Source organism: Ursus americanus, chromosome 6 (assembly GCF_024610735.1).
Source record: "Ursus americanus isolate L20-20 chromosome 6, mUrsAme1.1.p, whole genome shotgun sequence".
NCBI classification, from domain to species: Eukaryota; Metazoa; Chordata; class Mammalia; order Carnivora; family Ursidae; genus Ursus; species Ursus americanus.
Window position 1 is genome coordinate 956,989 of NC_142132.1, and position 22,718 is coordinate 979,706.

At 59.9% G+C, this 22,718-nt stretch overlaps 1 protein-coding gene across 2 annotated transcripts in view; it reads right to left on the reverse strand.

Moving 5' to 3' along the window:
* INPP5A (inositol polyphosphate-5-phosphatase A) overlaps nucleotides 1–22,718 on the reverse strand; it is a 182,828-nt gene that overhangs the window by 93,411 nt on the left and 66,699 nt on the right. For both annotated transcript variants that reach the window (XM_045809422.2, XM_045809424.2), the window contains exons 3-4: nucleotides 17,998–18,098; nucleotides 14,329–14,416 (exon numbers count right to left, since the gene is read on the reverse strand). In XM_045809422.2, coding sequence (XP_045665378.2) covers nucleotides 14,329–14,416; nucleotides 17,998–18,098 — 189 coding nt within the window. The remainder of the gene's footprint in view (nucleotides 1–14,328; nucleotides 14,417–17,997; nucleotides 18,099–22,718) is intronic.

Genomic DNA, 22,718 nt, shown 5'->3' on the forward strand with positions numbered 1-22,718 from the left:
CTCATGACAGAGCTTCTTCACAAAGGGTGCTAAGGACATAATTTTTTTCACATCTTACATATTTGATATACTCTTCATTTTTCCCTGCTTGCACGCTGGCAGGCTGGCCCAATGGGAATTCCGTATGGTACTTTCTGGAGGCCTGATGTCGCGGACACTGTTGCTGTCTGTCATCCGTTTTCCAGTGTAGCACTGCAAAGAGGGTGCCACTGGGGTTCTGACTCCTTTGGCTAGAAATTGACCTTCCCTGTCTTCCTTCAGAGTCGCCCTGCAGCTGGGTCTCTCTGCTCCCACCAGGAAGGTCATGGCCTTGGGGCAGCAGGTGAGGGGGGGTGCTGTCCAGAATCATGTGCTCCACAGCTGGCAGCAGGCCACCCACAAAGGGGCCCAGGAGGTGGAGACCCGGGTCTACTGAGGCCTCCACGCACACAAGTGCCCAACCTGGAGTGCTCTCTCCTCCTTCCTTCTGTGGGTCACTCCTGCTCGTCCTTCAGGTTTGGATGAGACGCCCCCCCGTCGGAGTAGCCTGCTCGTGACTCCCATATCCAGTAGGCCTCTGGGGTGCTCTTCACACTTGGTAACTGCGCACTCGTGTACTTGTGCCCGAGTCCACGTGCTCCACGTGGGCAGAGAACGTGAGGGTGTGATCACATCACATGTAGCATGGTCACGTGGAACATGCCACGGGTCACAGTCGGGTGCTGTGTGTGAGCACTGGCTCCCGGAGTCTGTACACTCAAGGACAGAGAGCGCAAGGGCGTCGTGTGCGGTGCATGGTGCACGGTGTGCCACGCTGTGTAGAGCCCGGCTGCCCCCGCAGGACAGCACTGTGCCCCACCAGGCTGTGGACGGGAGCTGCTGGACTGCTCTCCTCCTGCTTCCCACTGTGAAATGAGGCTCAGGACAGGCTGGCCCTCTGGGAGCTGAGAATCTGGGCAGCCCATGTGGGCACAGAGGTGACCAGGTGACCCGATTTCTCGGTGCCCTAGGTTCCAGCCTCACGCCTGCCCTCAGGCATCCTCTCTCAGTAGAAAATGAGCCCCTGTCCCATTTTTGCCATGCCGACCGCAGTGCAGAACATGTGTGCACGTGGCAGGGCCTGACCAAGGTTTGCAGAAGGAGTGAACCTGTATGTCTCAGCTCACTGCTGACGTGGAGCTGCAGTTCAGATTTTGGCCGAATCTGAGCATGCTTGTCCTTCAAAACTCAACTTTTTGCATCAACACTGGGTACACACTCCATACGGATTTGCCAGCGTGCTGCTGACGAGTGCACTGCCCTCCTCACAGAGGAAGAGGACCTGTGCACGCCATCCACAGCTGGATGGCCACGCTAGCCCCTGGAGCTGAGGCCACGGCAGCTCTTTGCCTCTCCAGTTATAGATTCTTCTGAGGGAACTCGGAGGGGAGAGGGGGCACAGAGAGAGGGAGAGAAGCAGACTCCCTGCTAAGCACAGAGCCCAACGCAGGGCTTGATCTCATGACCCTGAGATAATGACCTGAGCCGAAAAACAAGAGTCAGAGGCTCAACCGACTGAGCCACCCAAGTGCCCGTAAGGGAACTCTCTCTTCTAGAATTGTATGCACTTAATGTATATGGCATGGTGATCTGACGTGCCTTTCTCAGCACCTCCTTGTCCTGGCAGAGGCCCCAGGCCTCAGTGGAGGCCCTCTCTGTGCGCATCAGCCTAGAGCACGGGCTCCCAGAGCACAGGTCAGGTGCGACCACCCAGTGGCAACAGCCCCGCACAAAGAGCATACCACCCATGTTCCTGCAGTCCAGCAGAAAGGCTTTAAGTCTCCTTCGTGCCTGGGAAGCCAGACCAAGCCCTCTGCTGAGAAGAACAGACCCCGGTTCTTAAGAAGGAGGCCAACTCCTGGCCTCAGCTCTCTGTATCAACTAAGGCACAGAGAGGACCCTGGCCATGCATTTCCATAGGGGAGCCTTCTGCGGCCATCCTTGGACAACCCTCAGTCCTTGGGGAGGAAATGGGAGTGGCAGCACTCTGAAACTTCTTAATGCAGGCAGCAAGCGTCCCATATGTGTTCAGAGGGTACACAATCCTTCTAAAATGTGTTCTTGTCTGAAACATTGCTTCTAGAGGCAGACACGGTGCCCAGAGCAAAGAGAAATGCCAGAAAATGGCATTACGGTCAGAAAACAGGACTCCAGGACTGGACGCTCATGGACATCTGGGAGTCGGAGACAAGCTCTCAGTCCCAGGGAAGGTGGCCATGTATCCAGGAGGATGGGGCTCCTCCTACTTCCTGCCCAAAACCCTAGAGCAGGATTGACATTTCCAAAAGGGCCAATGTGCCACACAGCCCCCACACACACGCCATACCACCATCCTGCCAGTGTGGTCAGCCCTTACACATCCACATCATTCCACCCCTGCTCCCAGATCAGGCTGGAGAAAAGCAGTTCGTTCCTCCACAACCCCCATCCCTCCCAGACAGGCCCTTCCGCACCCCAGCTGGTGGCCTTCCTTCTTTCCTGCCGGCACACCAGCCACCCTCAGAAACGTCCGTCAGCCTCTTGGACCTGTTCTGACTTCTGTCCGTCCGACCGCAGAGAAGCCTCTGCGTGCCTCTGCCTCCTCCATCCGGGGGGGACATGGGTCACGTGCAGGTCCAGTGGGATGCCTTCCGTCAAGTACTCCGACCAGAGCTGGCACGGGCTCTGCAAGCCTCTTGCTATGACCTTGTAGCATTAACAACAGACAGCACGTGCAGAAAGCACAGGGCCGCCGCGTCTCATGGCTCGGGAGCAGGGCGCCAAGCAGGTGCACGCCGGGCCCTCCTGCAGGACGGTGTGGGGCACACAAGGTGCAGACCAGGGCAGGGAGGGCTGGCATCCCCTGAGAGTCCCAGGGACAGGACCTCTTCTTCCTGCCACCCCCAGCGTCCAGCCCGGGGCCTCTGTGCCTGGCAGCCTCTCATTCCGGACACCAGTGAATTGGAAATGGTCACAGGGAACCGTGACTCTTGGGGCAGCACGATGTACTATCTGCCATGAGCCCTGTTTTAAGTCCTAAGTCCTCCCGGAAGGGGCCATCCCCCCATTTCCTGTGTCCTTCCCAAGCTGCCCCTGGCACCCACACCTCCCATTTTCCTGTTAGGCCACGTAGATCCATGCTGCGTGGCCACGGGGACTGGGCCAGAGCTTGGGCTCCTGAAAGCCTTTTCTCCAGATGCCCAGAAGAACCACAGCATCTGAGACTCCAGCCTGCCCGCTACACCTGACCCGGCCGCGGGCCGCTGGTGGAGCCCTGGGGTCATGGCCCTGTGGGGTACAGGGGCTCACAGAGGTCAGGAGGGTCTGCTGTGCCAGGCCACACCTGCGGCCGGGACACACCCAGCGTCTCCTCAGAACGCACGGACCAGATAAAATTAACCTTGTGGCCACCGCCCTCCCCGGCTCAACAAGCCCACGCCACCTCATCTGTTAGAGGCAAATAAAAAAGTCAAGCCTAAATGTATAAAAAATTATGATAGAAGCCCTAAATAAGGCAGGCACTGCAAGCTCATTGAGTCAAAAATCAATCAATCAATGAGCGAGTGGATAAGGAGCTCCTCATAAGCCCCAAAGAAATAATTTGCCCAAACACTGGGATTTAACAGTGGAAGACCAAATTTCAACACTTTTAGGAAGTAAATAATGAAAAATCAATTCAAAGAAAAAACAGATCAAGAACCCTGGACCCTGACGTGCCGACACATTTATTGCTGAGACCGTTTCTCGGCTGACCCGAAAACTTCGGGAGGTGTTTATTTACTTTCAGCACCTTCCAGAGATCAATATTTTTAATTTGGATCCGAGTTATTATTTTTCACATCACAGCAGCGGGGAGCGGAGTAAAGTGGCTCATATTTTAGTGCTAAAAAGATCGATATGACAGCTTCACCTTCACTGTGGGCCCCCGCCGCTGCCCGGCCGCACATCACTGCGTCCCGCGGGGCTGCAGGTGCCGCCGAGGGGAGCGGGTCGTTACCGCCAGCAGAGCAGACAGTGTGATTTAGCTGAGCGCGGAGGGCCCGGTGCCCTCAGAAAACCAATCTTGCTTCTCGCACTCCATCAGGCCTGTCTGGCCCCACAGGCAGGGCGCGGAGGCAGGGCGCAGCGCGGGGAGGGGGACCTCTCCCGGAGCAGATCAGTTCCCTCCTCAGAAACGCATTTCCTCCCTTCCCCTTCCTCAGATCAAAGAACATCAGTAAACTCCATTAATTTTCCATAAATTTCCCCTAAAATCTTACTCAGGAGAGCAGAGACAGGATGAAGGGGCTGATCGTGGGGGGAGGACCTCCTCCAGGAGCACACCTTCTGGCCTTCCCTCTCCAGCCTCCCCTCTCCAGCAGGCACTAGGGCCGCCGAGGGGGCAGGGAGGGGCCCGGCCCAGAGGGAAGGAAGAGAGCAGCTGCTAGCCCCCTAGGCCTCTAGCAGATCCGGGTCAAATGGGAGACAGGACCCCCACTGAGGGAGGCCCAGACCCTCCCAGAAAAGCGATTCCAAGGTCAGCACGGAGCCCTTGGGGCCTGTGCTCCCCCTGTGAGGACCCTCATCTCAGCAGTGCAAAACACAACACAGGGTTGGGCATGAGGAAGGAGCCCCCAGAACAGGGAGCAGAAGTAAGAAGGAGCAGTTTGCTGGCAAGCAGCAGTCAAGGGGAGCCCCCGAGCGTGGGCACCAGAGTGGGAGTGTGGGAACGCGCCACTAGGCCAGGAGCCAACCCATCCTAGGTGTGGCCAGAGCCCTCCTGGGGTGAACCCAACCCCCACCCGCCCCCGGTAGGCAGGGCCCTCCTAGGGTGGATGGGACCCTCCTGGGGTGGACGGAGCCCTCCAGGGCCCAAGGCCTGTCCCCCGACTGCATGGTCTGACTACGGGGGGACGGACAAAGCAGCCACTGCACGTCCCTGGGACATGTTGGATTTGCAAAGCAAAGCTTTCAGGCTGGGGTGGGGGGAGGAGGTGCCTCCTGGAGGGGAGTCTTCAGGGGGCATCAGAGTCTCCTCCCTGGCTTCCCCTGCACACAGACGAAGCACGCTCCCGGGATGCCATGGCATCCTCACAGAAAAGAAACTCACCTGGACACCTCTTTCCAGGAACCAAATCAGCCAAGGGCTGAAGGCGCCGGCTGGGACACGCGGGCAGCAGAGGCGTCTGTCTCCCTACCGTGGGCTCGGAGCAGGGAACTGCTCCACAGACAGCACACCTTCCTGGGGCCTCCGGCTGATGCCAAGTTCCCGGTGCTAAGGGACGCCGACACGGCTCTGGCTGTAGACCCCTCTGCCCAGAAGGAGCCCACTTGTAGAGCTTCGAGGAGAAGTCAGCTTGCATGTGTGACAGCAGCCCTGCGGTCACAAAAGCACTCTCCACTGACCCCGTGTGCTCTCAGTGCGGCGAGGCCCCAAGGACGAGCGTCCAGCTCCGGCCTGCCACTCACTGCCTGGGAGCATTCACAGCTTTCCACACCCTCCGAGGGGCCCACGACTTACCCTAATGAGACAGGTGCCCTCCTGGGCCTGCCGGCCACGCAGGCACCAGCCCGGCACCAACAAGGGCGGCCTGCACCTGCCGCCCCAAAGGGCGCATCTGGTCTGCTCAGCAGACGCAACACCTGGGTTTGGGCCCAGCTGCTGCACACACAGATCTGAGGCCGCCGGCCACCCGACAGGGACCGGCTAAGGCAGCTGGCATGTGCTACCTTCCTGTGGCAGGCCCTGTGGCAAACGTGGCCAGGGCTGCCCGTGAGGATGGCACCACGGCAGCCACGTCCGTGCTCTCTGCACTCAGAGACAAGGGACGGCCCCACTCACTTTTCCTCACCTGGCCATTTGCCTGGCCGGGGTTTCAGAGGCCCTGTGGGATCCTGTCCCCGGCTGCCCTCACACCCTGCCACAGGCAGACCGGAGCCCACTGCCCACTGCCTCCAGCTTCGCCACCAAACAAACGGCCTGTTCTATCTCCCGCTGAGCTGGCGCTGCAGAGAGAAGGCCACTGAATGAGCCCGTTCGCCTGCAGCCTTACGTTTCAGAGCCCCACTGTCCCAGAAACCCAGGGCACCAGCCTGCACCTCCTAGGAGTGGCCCCTGACGCTGTGTGTGGGGTGCCCAGGCCAGCCCGCACGTCCTGCTTCAGGAGCCAGGTGCCCCACCACCCCCATCCTCCTCCTCCTCCTCCTCCTCTTCCTCCTCTTCCTCCTCTTCCTCCTCCTCGCAGGTCACCAGTGAGGGCAGGACAGGGTCGCTGGGGCAGGGAAGGGAACGTGGGGGTGGCCTCTGGCCGTGCCTCCTTGGGGCCTTCACCAGCCCGAGAACCTGGGATTCACACGGATCAACGAGCCTGCACTGCCCCCTCCCCTGGGCCTGCCCGTCACGCAAACGAGCAGCAGGACAGTCAGAGACGCTCACTCCTGCAGTGAAGCAAGATGAGGAAATTATACCAAAATGAGTTTGCAACTTCTTCCTCATTTAGCCATTTCTGAAGCTAGAGTATAGGAAAGCCGTTACCTTCACATCCCCCATCGACGTTCAGGCTTTTCAGGTGGTAAGTGATGCGTTTTCTATGTTCCTCCCGTGAAATGAGACACAATTCCTGTGCTATCAGGTCTCTTGTCAATAGACACTCAGAAAGCCTGGAAAACTTCACCAGCTACTTCCTCAGCGTCAAGTCTGTGTGGCCGTGCCCTGGGCTGCTGCGAAGTCAACTCTGACCGATGGTGGGGCACCTGAGAATCCAGGGGGAGCTTCCCAGTAGGCAAATCCTGGAAGGCTTCCTCTGGGAAGCATCTCAGAGCATTTCAGGAGTCCAGGCGCACCCCATAGCGGCGGATGCTCCCTAGGATCCAGACGGCAGCACGTCCCGCTGAGCAGGTGCAGAGCTCCATGTGTCCTCTAGGGACCCTCCTCCCTAAGCCTGGACCCCTGGACCGGTGAGGCCACGTGGCAGCCCCGCACGCCTTCCGTTCTGCAGGGCCCAGCACACACGGCGGGCCGGGGACCGGAGCGCCCAGGCCCCAGGAAGCCAGCACGGTCTGGGAAGTCCCACGCACCTTGGAGCCCGTCCTTGTAACTGAGCAGGCATGTGAATCATCTTTACATGTCACGTGCCTGACTCTAAGTGCAACTCCACGTGGACTCCATCGCTGAACCCAGTGACGCACGGAGCAATGTCCTCATGGGGCAAACAAGACAGCAGGGGAGGGGGCGCTGGCAAAGAGCCGGTGCGCATGTGAACACACGATGGTCCTTCAGGGAAGGAGGGCCCCACGGGAGGGGAGGAGGCCGTGTGCAGCGAGTAAGGGAGCGCACGCAGAGGGCAGGCCTGGGGGAGCACGGGTGCTGGAGGAGGGAATGTGCGGGACATGCGGCAACGTGGCTGTCACCTCCTCCCAGACCATGGGCACCGCGGGGTCTCCATCCGCGGGGAGCGATGACCCAGTGACGGCGATGCCTGCCTCCTCCTGCCTGCCCACGTTTTACGTGTGTTCTACGAGCGTGGGCAGGCAGGGATCCCGCGGACGCTGAGGATTAGCCAGGGTGCCGAGCCGTGGCCGCTGGCTTCTCCACCACATGCTGCGGTGTCCCCAGTGACCTCCAGTCAGTCCCCAGCATGGAGTACGGGTCACGTGGCATCCCACCACAGAGTGCCTGGGAGGGACCCGGGGGCAGGCGGCAGGTGGAGGGCCTCAGGGCCACGGGGATGGGGAGGGGGCGCCCAGGGCTCCAGTCCCACTTGGAGGGACCTTCTGTCCCACTACCTGGTGTTCTTTCTCTCTGTGGCAAGAACAGTATGAGAGCACCTTCAAAGCTGCTGTGGATTAACTCTGGAACACCTGTGCTCTTTGTGGGCAAATCCAAACACCTTAACCGGAGGTTACTAGCTCAGAGCCTGCCGGGACATGGAAGGACTCAGCGTTCTGTCTCGGAGAACATCCCCCCCAGGCAGAGGGCGGCCGGGCGGCCATCCATTCCACGTTCCATCAAGCAGTGGCCTGCAAGTTCCGGTCCTCTCGGGCAGCCCCAGGCAGGCACCTGGGCCTGGGCACCGTGGGGGCGAGCCCCCTTCCTCGTGGGGTCTTTCTTTGCTGCCATGTGGCTTCCAGAACACCCCCGCCCTTGCCTTCCCCCCACCTCGCCCCCTGCCTTGCCCTGGATGAGTACATCTCCAAATGTGGGGGTCCCAGGCCCGATCCATGGTCTTAAATAAATCTGAACCCCGACAGGCTCACATTCTGTCTTCCCTTGAGCTCACACCGGCACATCCACAGCCTTGGACCCCACGGGGAGGGACGAGGGGTGTCCATGTCTCATGTACAACTGAATCCTTCCTCTCCATCCCCAGGACCCCCGCTCGTTCACGGACTCAGAGCCCGTTTACTGAGCACCCAGGATGTGCATATGGCCCGACTCCAGACCCTGGGCCAGAGCAGGCAGGACAGGATGATAATCAGGGTTCGGGGGTGCAGGGCAGTGGAGAGTCAGAAACGAGGTCGCCAGCAGGGGTACAGGGCAGTCACCGCAGGAGGCAAGGGCCTGGGGGCACCTAGGGGCACCCACACCGGACGCAGCACACGAGTCTTGGACCACCCGTCCAGCTCACGCGGCTGTGCGAATGCCCCAGGCCAGGGTCCTCAGTCTGCCCGAGGGACGTCACGCGAGTCCCATGGACAGGACGGGGCCCTGCCTTCTGGAGCCTGGCGGCGCCCTGAAGAAGCCGACTTCCCGTCTGACTTTCCAGGAGAAATGCAAGCAGGTGGTGACCAGACCAGCAGCCAGGTCCCTGCACAGGGGACAGCCGGTGGGATGAAGCAAGCCTCCTGCCTCAGTAAATGGCCCCCAGCATGATTCTTAGGAGTCAACAAAATCTAACATAATTGCTGTGGTTTTAAGTCTAAAAAAGCCCTGGGAGCATCTCCTGAACCAAAAGCTCAGGATGGCAAATGCTGCTTTGGCGCCATCTCCTGGTGACAAGCAGCATCTGTGGGCTCCTGCCTCTGCCCGCAGGACGCCCCACTGAGCCCCCAGGTTGAGCCCCCCCCCACGTCCACAGCCCCCCCAGCTCAGAGCCTCCCCCAGGCTGCAGCCCCCTGTAGGCCCAGAGACCCCTAGATCCAGAGCCCCCCAGGCGGACCCCCGCGGTCCAGGCCGCAGCCCCCCAGGCTTCTGCGGCGCGGGGGACCCCCACGGTCACGCTCATAGACCAGGTGCAGCTTCAGGTTTAACCTCTTTCTGGGAACAGACCGCTATTTTCTGATCCCTATTAATACCTGTGACAGCATTTATGTACAAGATAAATTCATTTCAATTTCCTTTTTCAATTAATGGCCTATTATTTGAACCACACTCAGCTAAAAATATTGCTCTAATACTATTAATCTTGTAAAAATTAAATTTTCCTCCTTCTGACAGCCAGAGGCCACCAGGCTGGGGCGGGAGGGTGGCCACACAGCCAGGGTGGCCAGCCCTGCCCAGGACTCTGGGGGTGCAGAGTCCCCTCCACCAGGACGCCCAGAGGCCCCCAGGAAAGACGGTTCTACACACGGCACGCTGAGGCATGGTGCGCCACAGGCCCCGGGTCAACAGGATGTCATCGCAAACCATCAGCATCTCAGTCATGAGCTAGGATGACAGACGCGCACGGACCTCTATGCCAACTCTGGGATGAGCTCCAGCGTCTGCAGCACCAGTGACCACAACCCCCCCCCCCCCCGCCGCCAAACATGGCTGTTCAAGTTATCCAGTGGCCATTAACACACCTCACACGGGACTGTGGCTGTGGGAGAGGACCCCCCACCCCCGCCGGAGGACAGGGACCCTGGAAGGAAAGCCAGGCCACAGCACCAGGGGGCCGGGAGAGCGCCCACCCCCGCTGCAGGTAGGTCAAGCCCACTGGCCCAGCCTCCGACACCACGCAGTCCTGTCCACACCTGCAGACACCTGCAGACACACCTGTCCACAGGGGCTCAGACCTGGGGTCCCCTCGTCTGCTGCCACCCTGTGCCGGATCAGTCCCACCCAGCGAGGGGTCGCCCCGAGCACAGTCTGAGGCTCGAATCAACCCCCATGGCCGTGTCTCCCACTAACATGCCATCTCTGCATTTATGACCAAGACAGGAAAGTGCTGCCAATTTTAACTGAAATGCCATGGGTCTTGGTTGCAGCTGGTCTCAGAGGCTTCAGATTTGAACACCTGTGCGCTGAAGAGTAGACTAGAGGCAACGTTATGGTTCAGCACTTCAGTGCACCAACTGGATCGCAAGATCCTCCAGGGGCAAGAGCGCGGGCTCCAGACTCTGAGCTTCCTCCTGGGGGGCCTGCAGGCGGGGCCCCCTCCCCAGACACCCTGTGCTGGGCAACCCGCCATATGACCATCCCACGGTGTGAAAATCTCTCCCTTTGGTATTCAAAATTATTTCCAGTTTTTGCCATCACATAATTTTTGAGGCCCATCCTTACACATAACTATCTGCAAGAACGGTTATTTCTTCAAGGACACTGCTGAGTTACGGGGGTGCCTGTTTCCAGGTGTCGTTTCCACCGCAAACTGCAGAACGACATTTTGAGATAAATCCCAAGGGGTGACAGGAGACCAAAACAGCCGCTCCTGGGCCCGACGGCCGCCGACATTCTGCCCCTTCTCTTCTCAGCCAAGCGAGTGCTTTTAAGGAAGAGAGATGCAGTTGTGTGAGCACGGGATGGCGGAGACACAGAGCGGACGGTGGAGAACGGGACAGTGAGCATTTCAGGAAAACTTCCAGAGGCAAGCATGAGAGACACAGACGGACGGCTGCAGGCCTCTGCGGAAGGGCCGTTTCTTCTCACGAGTATGCTGGCCCGGCCCCTGAGGACTTGCTAACCCCCATCAGCCCCGAGCGGCCACAGGCTGGTCTCTGCCGGACCCCTGCTCGGCTGGGTGAGCCTCCTGACCTCGACAGCCGTGGCCTCGTTCCCTAAACACCGCTGCTCGGACCTGCGGGGTGAGGCTCCTGACCTCGACGGCCGTGGCCTCGTTCCCCAAACACCACTGCTGGGACCTGCGGGGTGAGCCTCCTGACCTCGACGGCCGTGGCCTCGTTCCGCAAACACCGCTGCTGGGACCTGCGGGGTGAGCCTCCTGACCTCGACGGCCGTGGCCTCGTTCCGCAAACACCGCTGCTGGGACCTGCGGGGTGAGCCTCCTGACCTCGACGGCCGTGGCCTCGTTCCGCAAACACCGCTGCTGGGACCTGCGGGGTGAGCCTCTTGACCTCGACGGCCGTGGCCTCGTTCCGCAAACACCGCTGCTGGGACCTGCTGGGTGAGCCTCCTGACCTCGACGGCCGTGGCCTCGTTCCGCAAACACCGCTGCTCGGACCTGCGGGGTGAGCCTCCTGACCTCGACGGCCGTGGCCTCGTTCCGCAAACACCGCTGCTCGGACCTGCGGGGTGAGCCTCCTGACCTCGACGGCCGTGGCCTCGTTCCGCAAACACCGCTGCTGGGACCTGCGGGGTGAGCCTCCTGACCTCGACGGCCGTGGCCTCGTTCCGCAAACACCGCTGCTCGGACCTGCGGGGTGAGCCTCCTGACCTCGACGGCCGTGGCCTCGTTCCACAAACACCGCTGCTCGGACCTGCGGGGTGAGGCTCACTGGGCGCACTAACCCGCTCTGCTGCCGGTCTGGTTCCACCCATTTCCCGACCCACTGTCTTCGTCATGCACTTCTGCTCTTATGTTACTACTTCCTTCCTTCTGCTTTGAGTTAATTTGCTCTTATTTTTGAAATGCTCCAATGTAAGCATTTAATGCTAAAAATTCCCCACGTGAGGGCGTCTCACAAATCCTGAAGGTCTCGATTGGTCTTTCACGTCATCAGACCCACGTTTCAGTGTGCTCAGTGAAATTCTCTTTGACTCCTGGGGTATTTGCAAGTTCGCTGTTTATTTCCAAATATTTGGGGGTCTTCCAGATATTATTTCTGTTCACTTCCAATCTACCTATTCTGTGCTTAGAAAACAGGTATGTGGTCTTGGCCAGACGCCAGATTTCCACGTGCACGTGAGCATCCCACGTGGACACGATCTGAGCCCCCCGCAGCCAGGGTAGGAGGGGCTGGAGTACGTGAACAAGTGGAGGCCTCAGAACGGTGGCCCTCAGGGCGGCCTGAACCCTTGTGGGGCTGCTCTGCACTGGTCCAGAAAAGCTCATGGTGAGCCTGCCCGAGGGTCTCCTTCCAAGTCTCCTTGACCTTCACTTTGAAAGATGTTTCTGGGGAAACCTAACGGCAGCTGGCAGCCGCCCCGTCCCACGGTGCTGACTGCACCCCACGGTGTGCATCCAGCGTTTTCTGTGGCTCCTTCTCTGGTCGGTGTCCCATCAACAGCAGTGGGATCACACCGCGGGCAGCGATCCTCGGTCCACCGGCAGCAGTGGTCAGTGGGAGGAGGCACTGAAGCCTCTGTGGTCACTGATCTGCTCCCCTGGCCGTCAGAGGTCTGACACTGGGCACACACACCCCACCCAGCTATGTCCTCTTGAGGCCGGACCTCCTCATCCCTACAACAGGCCCCCCTTTCCCCTGGGACGCCCCTCGCTCTGAGGCCAACCGCAATACTGACTAGGCGCTCTCACTTCCTCGGCGTGTGTCTGCCCGGCTATTTCCTTTATCTTTTACTTTTAAAATACTGAGTCTTCCACTGAAAAGAGGCCGTGCAGACGTGAGGACATTCTCCATGAGGAGAAGGTGAGCAATGACCGCCGTGGAACGTGGCGGCTGTCATGGCAGGGCAGAGCGCCAGCAGAGACCAGCGTCTGCGGATGACAGGGCGTCATGGACGGAGGAACGTACACCCTGTTGGCAGTACTGCCATCGGGCTGAGCCTCAGCTGGTGACATTCACTCCGCTGGAAACTTGGGACAATAACTGGATCTATGCACCTACATGTTTTGTCAAATTTTTAAAAATTCCAGCCATTACCCATCGGGTATCTGCCTGTTTTCTGTCTCCTGTCCTCCTGGGGTTCCAGTTCCACGCGTGTGGCACCCTGGATGTGCTATCCTGGGCAGGGACATCCGTGAACTCCTTCCACGTTTTATTCTGAATAGTTCCCACCGCCAAGACCCCAAGTTCGATTATCCTTCCTTTTCCTCTGCAGTGTCTGGCCCGCTGTTCACCCAACCAATGCATTTTTCATTCCAGCTACTATGCTTTTCATCTGAACGCAACGGGAGGCAGAAGTTGGGTCACAGCACAGGGAAGCATGAGGGTCAAGGGTGTTTTTCTGTCAAGGATGGGCTGAGAGCAAGCGGCCAGCGGGCAGAGGCAGGCAGGCCACAGGAGTGGGCGGGGCTGTGACCTGAGCACGGCGGGGCCACGCGGAGGTGTGGCTGACACGGTTGGTGGGAAGGCCGCCTGTGAGTGTGGAGAAGGGTGGGTGTGCCCGAGGACCGCAGCAGAGGCACGGGGCAGCCATGTGACAATGACCACCTCAGCCACAGAAGACACCACCAAACCGGCACAGACGCCCCAAATTGAAACACCGAGAACCATCAGATGCCCTTGTAACCAAAGGGCGATCTCCACATGCTGCTCCCCACTCAGGACGCGGCTCCCCAGCCCTGCCCGCCTTGGCACACAGGCACCCGCTGCTCCACACCACCAGCACGCAATGGCTGAGCACCTGCTGCATACCACGCTCCTGGCAGCATGACAGCTGTGGCATGAAGGATGCCGGGAACAGAACACGGAAGAAACCAAGCTAACGGAGCAGCTCTGAGGCTTCCCCAAACACACGGACCGTGAGGACATAGGCCTCCGAACCAACAACCAGCTACTCAAATCCTGTCTGACACCTGCTCCTCCAAGAAGCCTCCAGCCGTCCCCATCTCCTTGTACCTCCCGCAGCCACTGCAGCCAGCGGGGCCCCCTTTCCAGGTGTCCACTGTCCCCCGGACCAAGGACTCTTGCGGAGAAGGGGCAGCTCTCTGTCCTGCTTCCCTGCCAGGGAGCGGAGGGCTGCTTGGGCTCACAAAGGCCCCGGGCTGTAGCCTATGAGCAGGACCGGCACAAACAACCCCACAGACAGATCCAGCAACGCGTGTAACCCCTCCTCTCTGTAAAGCGCCCCCAACTCACCCTCCTCAGCCCACAGGCCACAGCCCTCCTGGGCCCCTTCTTGGCTGCCCCCCTCCCGTGGACCCCTTCCGTGCCGCTGACATCCTAACTCAGGCTCGGCCGCGTGTGCTGCCACAGAGAGGGGCCCTCAGTGTCGACCTCGTCAGAGAGGGGCAGCTCCCACAGACGCGCCGTCGGCCCAGCGCCGACCCAGGGGCGCGGAAGTGCACTCACCGTGAAGTGCTCCTGGGACTTGAAGTTCTCGTCCAGGTAGACGCGGGCCCTGTTGTACTCCTTCATCGCGTCACTAGACAGCAGCTCTCTGGAAGGCAGAAGTGAGCGCTTCAGTACAAAAGCCACACTAGACGCTGCGTCCGAGGCCCAGGCTACTGGCTGGGACACTACGCCGGTGTCGCCCTGACAACACCCCTGACCCGCGGGGCGGGGGAGCAGAGACGAAGACCCACCGTGTGCACGGGGCAGGTGAGGGCCGCTCGTCATCAGCTGTGCCCCCATGATGCCCAGATGCCCAGGGATGCACGGGACCCAGAGGCCTCTCAGGGATGGAGACGCAGAGGCACGGTGGCACTGCGGGCTCGGCCAGGGCCACGCACCGCGACAGCACGACCCCAGAGTCTGTGGGGCCTCCCGGCTGTTTGTGCCCGGTCGGCAACAGCAGGAAACCACACTCACAAATGCCGCTGGGCCCAGGCAGCTGCACCACGCTCGTCCCCCCCCAGGGAGAGGCTGAGCGCTGTGAGCAGGCTGCTGGCGCCGCACGACACGAAGGAAGAAGGGTCTGTGAACACCCGGAGAGGGGCTCACCCGTGCTGGTCTGTCTCCTTGCATAACCAGAAAAAGGTTAAGTGGGCGCCTCTCCATCATCTCGGCAAATGTGGCTGGAAAAGGCGCCACTGCCCCCAGAGCCCGTGAACACAGCAGAGCGGCGAGGTGAGTCAGGGCCTCCCTGCTTACCTGCTGGCCCCACCGCTGAGGCCCCCTGCCCACCCCACCTGCCAGCTCAGCGGCCCCAGTGCCGGGCGGCACAGCACCATCCGAGCCGCCAGCACGTGGGCCACACGGAACAGGGGCTCCAGCTCAGGAAATAATACGGAACGCACGCGGAAAAGAAGGGAAGAGGATCAGACCGGCCCTCCAGCGCATCACCGCCCGCAGGAACCAACCTCAGATGCGTCCGGGGCAGACGACGCCACACAGCAGTCATTGCATCTGGCGCCACGTCAAAAATTAAGTTGGCGTGCAAAGACACAGCAAAATGTGACTCACAATCTACAAAAACGCAGTCGACGGAGACGGGCCGAGAAGGACAAAAACTAGCTGGAAAGCACCCGGAAGGAACCAGGTATCGTAAATAAGATTGAAGAGTTCAAGGAAAACATGAGCGTGGGGAAAGGCAAAAACGAAAGCCACAGATTGAACATCCCCAGCCGCGTGGACGTAAACACAGGCGAAGACCTGAGGAGACAGACAAACGACATCAGTGACTACAGGACACAGCGATTACCCAAACTGAAGCAAAGAGGCAAAGGGGCCGGAAAAGCTAGAGGAGAATGAGCTGCAAGAGCTGAGGGGCCTGGCTGATGCTGCGACCCCAGCAGACCGGGGTCGGGGAACCAGACAAGGGAAAGAGGAAAATATTTAAGGAAATAGCGGACAAACGTTTTCCAAATTTGATTAGAGTTAGAAACCCACTGACAAAGCTCAAAGAACCCCACACGAGACAAACACAAGGGAAACCAAACTAAAACACAACATGATCGAGCTGCTGCAGACCAGCCAGGAAAACAAAATCCCACCGTCGCGGGCAGACACATCGCACAGAAAATGAAGACGAGGACAACGGCCAAGTCCCCGTCAGAAACCACGTGACGTGGGACAGCGCCATGATGTCCTTTAGGGACGAACACAGAAACGCTGGCGAGCCAGAATTCTACTCACAACAAAAACATCCTTCAACCCGAAGACAAAGACTTTCTCAGACAAACAAGAGCTGAGAGAATTTGTCACCAGTGACTTGTGTGGAGATGAACGTCACAGAAAGCCCTGGGCTGAAGGAACACGGTACCAGACAGAAACCGAGTCTCTGCGGGAGAACCGAGAGCACTGGAAACGGCAGAGAAAGTGGGCAGAATAAATGACATCTTCTCTCACTGTGTCATCTTTTTAAAAGCTAACAGTTCATAGCAAACACAGTAACAGTGGGTGTCCCATACAGTGCTGGCAGGCGTAGAAAGAACCAGACAGCGGCGCCAGGAAAGCCACGTGTCCACACATGCAGGGCCGGGACGTGGGGCAAGGCCACAGGATGGGGACACGGGAACCTGGACGTGGGACAGGAACGCAGGGTGGGGACACACAGTGGGGACATGGGGACCAGGGGGTGGGGCGGGGACGCAGGGTGGGGATGCAGCATGGGGACGCGGGGCAGGGATGAGGGGACGCGGGGCGGGGACTAGGACAGGATGGTCTCCCTCTACAAGCCTGCAGGGCCCCTCCGGGAAATGCCTGGCTCTTCCCACACGTCCTTTGCACGGCTTCCCAGGGCCCTTTATGTTCTCAAGTACTAGCTTTTGTCGCTAAGCGGTGTGGCAGGTGTCCTTCCCAGGTGTGGCTAAACATTGACTTCGCGTAGTGTCGTTTGATAATTTTCACGTTATCATTCATCATTTAACATTCAAATTCCTCAGTCTTCTTTGGTAGGTGACATGCTCTGCACCTTCTTAAATCTCTCCCTGCCGCGGAGCCAGACACGTCGTCCTTCCTTTCGTCTCAGAGTTGTCATGACTGTGTTTGACGTCTACTCTGACACAACCGAGACTCGTCCTCATGTGCAGGGCAGGGGCGGCGAGGGTCCAGTGTCACCTTCTTGTGCAAAGACACCAGCGATGCGGCTCCTGCCGTGTGCACACGGCTGGGCAACGCGGGGTGGGGGTCCTCCTGCAGCCCATCCCCACCTGCACCCCTCGCCCGGCCCTCACTGCTCCCCAAGGAGCCTGTAGCCCAGGCTGGGGGGACGCCCACCTCATACTTCCGTAGTATGATTTTGGCTATTCTTGGCTATTTAGCTATATCCCCTTGCTTTCCCATAATAATTTTATAATTAGTTTGTGTTAAAAAGTTTTTTTTAATTAAAATTGCCTTAAAATTACGTTATTTTGAGAAAATTTGGCCATTCTTTTTAAAAAATGTGCCATTTAGCAAATGACCCCCAGCTTAACAACTGAAAACATGGATGGCTTGTGTCCATCTACAATGTCAGGGACCCCGAGCAGGACTGAGCATGGTGACCACAGCTAAAATCCTCCTCAGGCCACGCGGCAGGCGCCAGGGCTCTGAGCGCGGCTCCCTGCCAGCACAGTGGCCTTCAGTGACCAGACTCGGAAATCGGGAAGCATCACCTCACACTGAGCGGGCAGGAGCAGTCACGGTGCCCAGAGTCCACGGCTGGGGCGAGGCCAAGGCCATATCCAGGGGACACGGAAGGCAGGCAGAGGGGTGCCTGGGGGCAGAGAGGACGTCCCGGGCACTCAGGCCACGGGCCGAGCAGAAGGAAGGCAGCTGCCACAGCCACTCCTGACACCGACAGCTAGATGGGGACCCCGCTTCTCAGTGCGGGGCCTCACAGGCTTACTTCCACCCCCGCCCCCACCCCCGCCCCCGCAGGTCCACTTCCCAGGCCCGTGCGGACACCTTAGTGCCCCTTCCCAACAGCACCGGTGGGCCTGTCCTCCAAGGGGCACGCTATTACCTTAACCTTCACCTGACCAGGAGCACGCTATCACCCTAACCCCCCCGACCAGGGGCACGCTATCACCCTCTGCGCCCCCCCGACCAGGGGCACCGCGTGCCGGGAAGGGCATGGCACACACCGCTGGCACTTACTTGACAAACTTGTCCACGTGGGACATGGAGGCCTCGTAGTTCTTCCCTCCGAACTCCTGGCAGTGCAGCGCCATGAAGTGCGGCTTGTGCGTGTGCACGACCTGGGGAGGGAAGCGCAGGACAGGCCGTCAGAGGTTCCGAGGGCTGCACGGACACCCTGTGAGGGAGGCAGCTGCCAGGACAAAAGGCCCCACCCACGTCCAGTAAATAACAGGAACAACTTCTAGGAATCAAACCACCATCATGCGTCCGATTGTTCTGGCTTCCCGCGTCTTCTGTTTTCCCAACGCTTAGACAAGACTCAGAATTTCTTGGAACGTTCTTCAATAATTCAGAAGTGTCTCCCCCCAGTTACAGAAACTCCCACGTGCCAACTGAGGTGCGCCCGTGAAGTCCCAAAAGAACAAAGAGTCCAGGTATCATCTCACTGCCGACACCCGGGAACGTCCTCCAGAAAGGCTGCGAGTCCCGCGGGCACCCACGCGTGAGCGTGCATGCACAACACACACATGTGTGTGAGCGCGTGTAAGTGTACGTAAGCGCTAGTAAGCAAGCACGTGGGCCGGTGTGGGCATGCACGCACTTCCAACCTGCCTGGGAGTAAGCCGAGCTGACCACACGTGCGCTCAGCAGGGGCGGGCGCCGCCAGGTGCACAACTTGCACATGACCTCTCGACAATGCCACGGGGCAGGCACCCAGCAGCCGTGTCACCGCAGGGCACCCAGGCCACGTGGCCACCAGGCCGCTGCCCCACAACAGCCAGGGGATCCAGGCCCTGGTGGTGGCTCTTCTGCGGTCACGGCATTCTCTCTCCGCAGGGCTGCTGCAAGCCGCAAACCCACCCTCCACTTTTGTTCCTGGACGACATGAGTACACACCCCAGCGACGCTGTCAGGAAGTGTGGTCACTGTCTGGGAGCCCTCCAGCCACCTCACACCCCAAACTGCCCAGCACCGGGGCTCTGACAACTACCTGGGTCATGGCTCAGACCCTGGTCTTCGCTCCCCTGCGGTAAACCACGCCGGGCGTCTCAGGGTTACCCACAGTCACTGAGCCTGTGACCAGCACATGCTCACGGAAGGGACAAGGCACTCGCTGGCCCCACCCCTTGGGCATGGGGGACAGCGAGTCACCACTGCGCTGATGAGGCAGCCAGGCCATGACAGCCCGGGGTTGAGAGGGGGGCAAGGGAGGCCGGGGGCCACTGGGACTGGGACCAGAGGGCCAAGGGAAGGGGGCAGATGTGCCAGGGGCCTGTCCCCATGTCCCCAGCTGCCCGTCACACTAACTGCACTCGCCCATAGCCGCCATGCGCCCCCTCCCAGACACCTCCTGACACAGAGAAGCATTTACCAGAAACCTGCAAAATGACCTTCCCCTTCCCCAAAAGCACCACCGCAGAGGCCGGCCCCCCACACAAGTGCTCTGAGATCACCTGCAACCCAGCTTCGGACGCTGTTTCTTATTTATTTATTTATTTATTTATTTATTTATTTATTTATTTATTTATTTATGTGACAGAGACAGCCAGCGAGAGAGGGAACACAGCAGGGGAGTGGGAGAGGAAGAAGCAGGCTCCCAGCGGAGGAGCCCGATGTGGGACTCGATCCCGGCACGCCAGGATCACGCCCTGAGCAGAAGGCAGACGCTTTAACGACTGCGCTACCCAGGCGCCCCTCAGACGCTGTTTCTTGCTGGCACCCAGGGGCCAGTGAGCCACCCGTGGCCTCAGAGACATGGGCTGCTCTGTGCAGCCCCGACAGGAAGCAGCTGCTTCCAGGATTCAGCCAGGCAGAGCCCACGGAGCTGGAGGGCTGGGCACGGGGGACGGAGGGCGTGGAGCGCCAGGCCTGCACGCCGTGCATCGGGGGACGAATGGCCCACAGCGCGGCCGGGAAGTACCGCACAGTGGCAGCGGCCGCCCGGAAAACAGGCGGCGTGCAGCAGAGCCCACTGGCTCTCGGCTGGGACATAAAAACACAACCCGTAACTCGGGATCTGTTACAAAAGTGAAAAAGTTCTCATAAGAAGAGCATTTAAGCCGACTGGGAGAAGCACCCGTGCTTGGTGCCGGCTGCTCCCTGCTTGCTCTGTGTTCTCTGAAAACGGGTTTCCGGGAAGGTCAGCAAGGCAGTGCCCGACTGCATCACGCACAAGCACGGAGCACCCCCCACCGCTAACCCCTCAGGGCTCAGGCTGGCAGGGACACGGACCTACAGCGAGGCTGGGGCGGGGGACGGGCCCTCAGGTGCTGCACGAGGTGGGTGGCGCGGTGAGCCCTGCCTGGAAGGACGGGGAGCCAGGCCGCACGCCTCTCCTGTGCGCAAACTCAGGAACGCCCCAGCGACAGGGGTGCCAACCTGCCCACCGCCCTGGCAGGTGCACTCACACAGAATGTTCCACGGCGCTCAACAGGACGGCGCCTCACGGAGGGGAAATGGCGGAGATACCAGTTTTGGGACTCACACCCTGGAAGGCAGTGGCGTGTGCGCCCCAGCACTGGACGGGCTCTCGGCCCGAGGTGGCCCTGCACTCCTCTTCGGCAGCACAGAGGACCAGCCTGTCCCCTGGGGCACAAAGACAACTATGCAGTGACCGCGGTGAGAACATTTGCCCCACTATCTGTGGACGCATGACTCCGTGTCTGTCTGCGCGTGCCAGGGTGGCAGAGGGCTGGGTCAGGGTCCACAACTGCCCTCGATCTTCAGAACACAGACGAGGCCTCAGGGCCAGCCTGGACAAAGGAGCCGCCGTGCAGGCCCTCTACCCCAGTGACCCAGCAATGTCCCGCCTGGACAAGGGCAGCCTCCACTTGGCCCCGTCACTCAGAATCCAAAAGGGAAGATGGCTGGAGGCATGAGGGGCTCTGGACATGCCCCTAACACGTCCACGCCCTCGGTGGCCACATGCTCTGAAAGGCATCTGTGGGATGGACTCAAGCAGCAGGTGTTTGGGCATGTGCAGAGAGTGGTGAGGGCGTCCGTCTGGGCACCAGCCCCCACCAGCCTGCACCTCTGCCCACAGCCCCCACCCTGCCAGGCCGAGCCTCTGTTGCAAGGACGTACCGTGGGGTCATGACCTCGGATGGTCTGGGGTCAGCATCTCTAAAGACCACAGGTAAGCAAAGCCCTTGGCACAGACGAAAGATGCTGACAAAGGGAATCTGCTTTCCCTTTGTTCTTCTAAACCTGCAGGGCTGCCTCTCCCATGCACCACATCCCTCCAGAAGGCCTCGCTCCTCAGCTGGGATGAGGTTTTGAAAGGCGCCCGTGATGCGGGGCAGCCCCCTCCTGAGCGTGGGCTGGATGCAACGCTGAGAGGCACAGGTGAGGGTCATGGTGGCCGCCCTGGCTGCTCCTCCCTGGGCCCCTCCCCCTCAGCCTGAGGACGCTCGCTCCCAAGGAGCCTGGGTGAGCGGCAGGCCCTCGAGGACAGGCCCAGGCCAGAGTCCCTGCCCCAGAAACCGTCCATCTATCTGTCCCACAGCAGTTTGTGCTCTCCAGACTGCAGGACCCTCCTAGCCATCCTTCTGCTCAAGCCGGGCCCTCCTCTCCCTCCCCCTGCTGCTCTGGGCAGGGCCTGGCCGCTTGACCTCGCTCCCCAGGGACGCCCCTCCCTACAGAGTAGCCGGGCCGCCCTGTGAGGCCCAGCCAGCAGCCTGCCCACGCCGTGCAGCTCTTGCAGGAGACAGGGCCTCACCGTGGATGCGACATGTCCAGAGGGTGCTGGTCCTGGCCCCTGCTTCCTCATTGTTGGGTTGGCAGCACCCGCAAACTCACGAGGACACAGGGCATTTAGGGGATTGGTGCTGTGGGGTCGGTGACACAGGCCTTCCACCCTTTATCGCAGCACCTCCAAGCCTATCATAGCTGAGGCACCTCCGCCTGCAGCCGGGCGGACAGCTGCACCTTCCACTCCTCCAGCTCCTGCCCCTCCACTCCATTCTGAGTCTTAGACCCAGACCAAACTCCTGGCGATCCGTTCCAGGACCACACACCTGGCCGACGCCGTCCCACAGTGCTACTCGGACAGGACGCGCCGGGGTCCGCTGTGCTCCACCTGGCCTCCAGTCACTGAACCCGCCCCACGCACACACTGCACCCTAACTGAGCCCTACTTCTAGGGCAGGAAAGACCCATGTTCAATATACTTTGGATGAAAAACACAATGATTTTCCAAATTAAATTTAACATATTTGAAACTAAATTTTAACTGATCATAAGTTTAAATAAGCAACCAAAAAAGTGACTCCCGTGATTTTATCTCTGGGACCTTCATTGACAGTGATGCGCTCTGAGCGGTGACCAAGCGACACTTTCTGACGGCGAGCACGGCTCGGCTCTGACGACGTGCACACCTATGCCACGTCTCCCCACGCCGGCACTGCTCCAGGCACACGGCCGTGAAACGGTCACCACTGACCTTTGTCGGGGGCCATGATCAGCGTGGCGTGGCCCCTCCACGTGGAGAAATGTGTACCCGAGCCGTAAACACACACTCTCGTGCAGCCATCAACAAAAGGTCCCATTCATCTAAACCAGGGCAGCCTGGACTCCCTCAAAGCCGCCACATGTTTCAGACACATACACTCGGAGGACGCCCGAGGGAGGCGCCGGCCTGGCATGCAGGGGGCCCGCACCGGGAGCGCACGGAGCCCCTGACCCCTGCAGCCTCCTCAAAGGGTGCAGGGAGGGCCGGAGGAGGGGGGGAGCAGGGCTCG